General features: G+C 40.1%; 1 protein-coding gene across 2 annotated transcripts in view; it reads left to right on the plus strand.

The window, feature by feature from the left end:
• Window positions 1-6,191, plus strand: part of LOC112162082 (arginyl-tRNA--protein transferase 1) — a 52,808-nt gene that overhangs the window by 4,431 nt on the left and 42,186 nt on the right. For both annotated transcript variants that reach the window (XM_024297732.2, XM_024297731.2), the window contains exons 3-5: window positions 11-73; window positions 483-586; window positions 704-925. In XM_024297732.2, the coding sequence (XP_024153500.1) occupies window positions 11-73; window positions 483-586; window positions 704-925 (389 nt within the window). The remainder of the gene's footprint in view (window positions 1-10; window positions 74-482; window positions 587-703; window positions 926-6,191) is intronic.

Consider the following 6,191-nt stretch of genomic DNA (forward strand, 5'->3'; position numbering starts at 1 on the left):
TGTGTTTCAGGAGTGGGAAGTACGTTTACAAACCTACACTGAAGAAGACCTGCTGCCCACAGTACGCAATCAGGTAAATCTTCATAGCTCCTGCTGTAAATTGAGCTTCATTAAAAAAAAGACTCAAAATGTTGAATTAAAGACAACAGAACAACATAATTCCACCTGGGATTATATAGCAAAAATAATTGTTATTGTTGCTGTTGCGGCTGTGGCTGTATTTGGTTTCTGTTTCTCTTTTGTTCTGTTTTGTGTATTTTTCTGTCAGAGTGGGACTCCTGTGTGTTTTGTGGATCTTTGTGTCTTTCTGTGTTTATTATTTTCAGGTGTGGTGCTGGAGGGCGTAGCTCTCATTGGACCCGAGCAGGTGGAGCCACCTTTAAAAGCACCATAAGGACCCTCAGACCACGAGAATGGAGCTGGTCAACCAGATCCCTCTAGACAAAAAGGGGCGTAACAGCTGCTTTCTTTTCTCTTTCTAGATGTCATGCACTGAAATTCCAGCCTTCCAAATCCCACAAGAAAGTTCTCAAAAAGATGACCAAGTTCATTTCTAAAGGGGAGCTGCCAGAAGGACAGGAGCATGGTCAGTTTATTAAGAGATGCAATAATATAAAAATACAGTTAAATGGAATATTTAGTGTTGGAAATCCCTGTTGGAGTTGTGACTCAGCAGGCTGATCTAGATTCCATGGTTTTGCAGGGGATCCGATGGACTCTGTGTGTGAAGGACCGCGGGAGCCCATGAAGGTCTGTCCATCAGAGCTGAAGTGTGCTGCAGGAACGGATGTCGGGAGGGACAAAGCTGAGTCTCTCCCAGCCACAGAGGCTCAGAAGGAATCCACAGTTCCTCCTCCTGCAAGCTCCCAAGCATCTCAGAAGGATCCAGTTTGTGTCCTGAGTGACAGCAAAGCTCCTAAACCAGGTAGGAAATGTTGTTCCACTTCAACACTGGGCCATGAGTGTCAACTGTTGGTACTGTCAGGAGTTTCTAGAGAAATTAAACCCAACCTCATCTGTGTATTACAAAATAAATACAGTAAATATTGTTTTGTATATATCTTACCGTATTTTCACGACCATAAGGTGCGCATAAACGTCTCAAATTTTCTCCAAAATGTGCGGCACGCCCTATAGTGCAGTGCGCCTACTATGTTTTTTTTTAATTTTTTTATTTTTTTTTTGGATGGCGGATTACATGAGAACTTTGATGTTTTAAAGCTGAAGTGAGCGCCACTCACACGAAGCGAGGGAGCACGTGTCTGTGCTCACACATTCCTACTCGCTCATCATACGTCTGGCCGGCGGCGGGGCCTTCCGCTGTTTCTGTGACTGAGATAAAGACTGTCCCGCATTAACCCGAGAGGAGGAAAAGCAGGGACTTTTTTATCATTGTCTCGACAAACACAAACAAAATATCACAGTTCAGGAGAGCCAAGCAGGTTAACCGCCCTCCCCGCTCCACCTGTCTCTCCCCCGGCGTGTGGAACGAGCAGACACCGCTGAAGGGAGGATGTCTGTCTGTCTGCAGACAGAACAGCCGCGCTGTAACAGGACAAAGACAGTCGTAACGGATTCGTATTTTACTTCTTGATTTCCCATCGGGTCACTGAAAACAGCCCGTGCCAAAAGCTGATTTCCTGATTGGCTGATGCGATGCAGCACCTGTCAAACTCTGTGATCTGCTGTGAAAGGAAGTCAGACTCTCCAGCGCTACGCGGCACACGCTCTCGTGTTCGCCTCAATAGCTGCTTTATATGAGCCCGCCCACTATGGCAGGAAAGTGAAGGGATTGGCTAAAACTTCACAGTACTGAAGAAAGTAGAAATGATTGACATATCCACAGACCAATAGAGCTTCAATGAAATGCTGCATTGTCTGCAGCAGCTGCTTTCGGTTTCGGTAGAGCTACGTGAATCATTAGTGTTTCTGCGTGGAATCAAACTTCGGTGACCAGCCCTAGTTTTACCATGCCTGCGCCCCATGGTCAAGAGCGCCTTATGTATTTGTTAAATACAGAAAAAGCCACCAGTAAGTGAAACCGCATCCTATAACCCAGTGCGCCCTATGGTCGTGAAAATATGGTATATTATTTCTGTTTGTAATCAGACGAGAGCAGAACTTCAAATTAGTAAGTCAGTGAATTCAGGAAAGTGAGAATTTTTCTGGTGGCTTCTTTCTTTTTTTAATTTTTTTTATTGTTTAGTCGGTTTGGCTTTTTGCTCTTTGAAAGAATACATAAATTAAATGCTGCAACAAAAAAAGCACATTTAAAGAGCCAAAAATCTAAGAAACAGCACAGTATTTTCTAAAGGAAAAAGAAGCTTAATTGCTTTTCTGAATTTGAGAAACAGCTGCATGGCTCAGTTTGTTGCATGAAGGATAGGCGCTTGTGGAAACCTGGGTTTGTTTCCCTGGGGGTGTGATGAGCTGAATCCAGTGTAAGTCTGCTACTGCCTACCTATGTAGCCAAGTCTGGGTCTCCCTGTGCTGGTCCCCAGCCCGGATAAAATACAGAGTTGTGTTAGGAAGGGAATCGGGCGTGAAATTCTCTGCCAAACCATCTGGGAGAATCAGCTGATTCACTGTGGAGCATCAGTTTCTCTGCATCACAGCTTCATGAAGTAAGTTTGAAGTGTTCAGGATTATCAGCTGGTAGATCTCCAATCATGAGGCCGAGCGAATGTTTGGTGCTGAGTCTTTCTATAGATGTAGTTGACACTTTGTAGGGAAGTCCTGATCTGATGAAGTCATTGGAAATCAAAGTTTATGACTAGATCAATGTCGCTCGATCAGGATTGGACATAAATAAATATTTTTATTATTTTGATCTGTGCTGTCTATTTCAAGCTTGTTTTTTTTCAAATGCATGTTCTAGTAGAAGTCTACATATCATGAACAGATCTCAACATTTTACTGCTGTAAAGCACAGCAGAATACGGCAGCAGTTTTGCCGTACAAAAACAGCTTGTACAGTTAGCAAGATATTAACTGACTTGGACTTCGAGAATCAAAAACTCTTAATAAACTCACAGCAAGTAGCTATGGTTACGTGTGCAAAATGTCCTTTATCAGATCAAAGATCGGATCAGAACTGAACTGTGCTCAAAGGCCCTGAAAAACTTTATCCGATTGTAACCAACATTTACATACGGAACACGTTTGATCGGAATAAATCATTTTGACATGTGCAGCAATATCTAAAATATTGGGCCAGAATATTCCGTATAGCATGTTGAAATAAGGCATTATTCCAATTACTTGTGTCCATGCAAACACAGTTGGTGTCTCTGTTTTTGTCTCAATGCAAACAACAATCTATGAAGCATTTAAAAAAAAAAAAAAAAACTTTGTCTTTGTTTTTTTTTTTTTTTTTTATAAGAACGGTGCCCTGTGCTGCTGACAGAGATGGCAGTGAGGTGGCTGCAGAATGTAGCCTCCAGAAGAAGGTGATTTGAAAAAGGAAACAAAAAACAAACTCAATTAAATAACAAAATAAAGTCATAATCTCTTAAAAACGACCAAAACTAATACATTGTTGCATTGTTGTCATCAAAACGCATAATCACATTCATGCTACAACAAATTTGTAAGAAAGTCTTTGTTTTTGGAGATATGATCACATCGGATCAAAAATGTTCTCAAGATCCTAAAACTACTGTCACCAAACTTTCTCACATGACCATCACCTTACCGTTGTACTGCAACAAATATTTTTGGAGAAAATGTTTTACATTTTTACATTTTTTATGTTATTGATCAAATTGATCAGAAAGACATGGTTCTAAAGGAATAAACGCTACAGTCTCCAAACTTTCTCGCATGACTAATTATCACCTATATTTACTAGTTAATAGTTAACTACTGTATTTTTTTTTTATTTGCTGCACAAATTGTACTTAATTGTTTAAGCTACCTCACTGAATTGCTCTGTTGAAGTGTTGAATGATAAAAGGTGAATAAAATAAAAATGGGAACCAACCTGAATCTTTTTTACTTTTTTTGTATTTAAATAAAAAAAAATCTGACTGGGACATCCCTAAGACATTGGTCACTTTTTCATCATTTTAAATGAAGAGGTTTTCTCTTTTAAATGTCTCAGATTAACATGTCGTCTGTTGTTTTTTACTTTTCATACAATGTACAATTAAAAACAAACAAAAAAAGGAGGGCTTGCAAGGATTTTAAATAATTTCAGCTGCTGAAGGATCTTTCCCTCTATAGAACTGTGGATTCCGCATTTTAAAATGGATTTGTTGGCTATAAACCCTCTTAATTTTGTTCTACATAACAAACTGTTGCATCAGGTTCACTTTTATCCCACCAGGAGCCTCATGTTAATGTAGTTACCAGTGCCTTCCAGAGGGGGTCACTGTTCACTTTTCTCTTGCTACTTCTCCATATTAATAACCCGTTTTAGGAGTTTGTGTTTGGAACATCAGTGGCATTAAAGAGGTCAAACTCTATCAGTAAAGAAACATTATTTTTAACTTATTAGTATTTTGTTTCTTGAGATGTGGTAGCAAATCAATTTTCCTGTGGGATCAATTAAAAATATTTCTACAATAAAACAAATGTATGTTGGAGACGGGAAGTAGAGGGAACTCCAGCTTTTTCTGTTTCTTTCTTCTGAAATGTCTTAGTCAGCATTGCACAGGTTTTTGTGAAAGTGTTTGAAACAACAAGCCCTCACAGCACAGCGGAAGAAGGAGGTTTTTATTGTCTTCAACCCCCTCACTCACCTCCAACAGAAAACACCTGGACATCCACTTCCTCTAGTTTTACGAGTGGAGTTTCTGAAACTTTTGGGAAGTTCCATTTATATATTGAGAAAGCACGACTCCTTTAATAAAGATGACAGTCTCCAGGGAACAAAGCAGGAGCTCTCAGTCCTGGGGCCACGTTTTAGGGAGAAAGTGGGTTTTGATGATCACATAAAGCTTTTTTAATTGTCTCTACATTTATTTTAGAAGATAAGGTTTCTAATGAGGTGGGACTCTGTGGTTCTTGTGGAAGTCTTCTTCAAGTTGATTGGCATTTATCAATGACCTTATGAAGTGCTAACTACTGGAGTGTGATCAGTTCTGATCTGTCAGACTTTATGTGTAGATAGTTTTTGCTGAGTAGAATTCTACTCATTCCAGCGTTAAACAATCTAGAGTTTTGGTGTTCAGATAAATTGAAACTAGGAGATGTTTCGGTAAGACAAAGAATCCTCCGTTTTCTTTTACTTCACACAAACTGCTGTCAGCATAATAGAAAGTAGAGGGGAGGACGTAAAGGTGTAAAATCTGATCTGCTCTCCATTCGGGGGCGTGGGGGCTCGTCCTCTTCTGAGTCATCACAAGGGAAAGTGGGTGAGCTGATTATGGCAGCCGGCAGCGGTACGAGCAGGAAACGCTCGTTTCCTTATTGCTCCAAACAGGATGTAGGCGTGTAAACTGTTGACATGAGGCGCTCGGAGAGCCAGACAATCTAGCAGAAGCTGGGGGGGGGGTAATGGATAAGCAGGGTGAAAAACTGAAGGAAAAGACCACTGAGGGAATGTTTGCACTCCTCTTTTTATATAGAATAATAAATGGTACAGAAAAAACACAAACTTCTTGGTTTTTATGTTATGTTTTTTTATTGTCTATCTACTTTTAAATGCTCAAAAAATATTTTCATTCAAAAATACATGAATTTCACTCTATTTTTTGTCATTTTTTGTGCTGCTCCTTTAGAAAGTTCTGGAGTTTCCCCATTCAAGACATTACTGGCTACTGTTGCTGCCTTTTCGTGGAAAATAATTGGGATTCATTGTCTCAAAGTTTCACTTTTTTGGACTTTCTTGTCTAACTGAACTCAGTCTCATCTTTAAAGAGGACACCATCTAAAGCCTTAGTCACATGGACTCATACGGGTTAACCCATATGGGTACTGTGGGTTTTTTGTTTTCTGCATCTTAAGACGAGTGTAGGTGTCACTTGAGGCTCGTACATTCACCTTGAGAGACGTCATGAAAATGAAACATACTGTTGTTGTGTGTGTGGTAAATGAAGCATGAAGTATTTGTAAGGATAGTGGAAGTTGCTTGTACTTATGACGCTTGGGTGACGCTTAGGCCACACTCTAGTCGTTAGTAAGATGTAAGTACAGGTTCACCAACATTGATATTTGGTGTGGGTCACCTACGTGCCCCTTACAAGTTT

Source organism: Oryzias melastigma, linkage group LG15, assembly GCF_002922805.2.
Source record: "Oryzias melastigma strain HK-1 linkage group LG15, ASM292280v2, whole genome shotgun sequence".
NCBI lineage: Eukaryota > Metazoa > Chordata > Actinopteri > Beloniformes > Adrianichthyidae > Oryzias > Oryzias melastigma.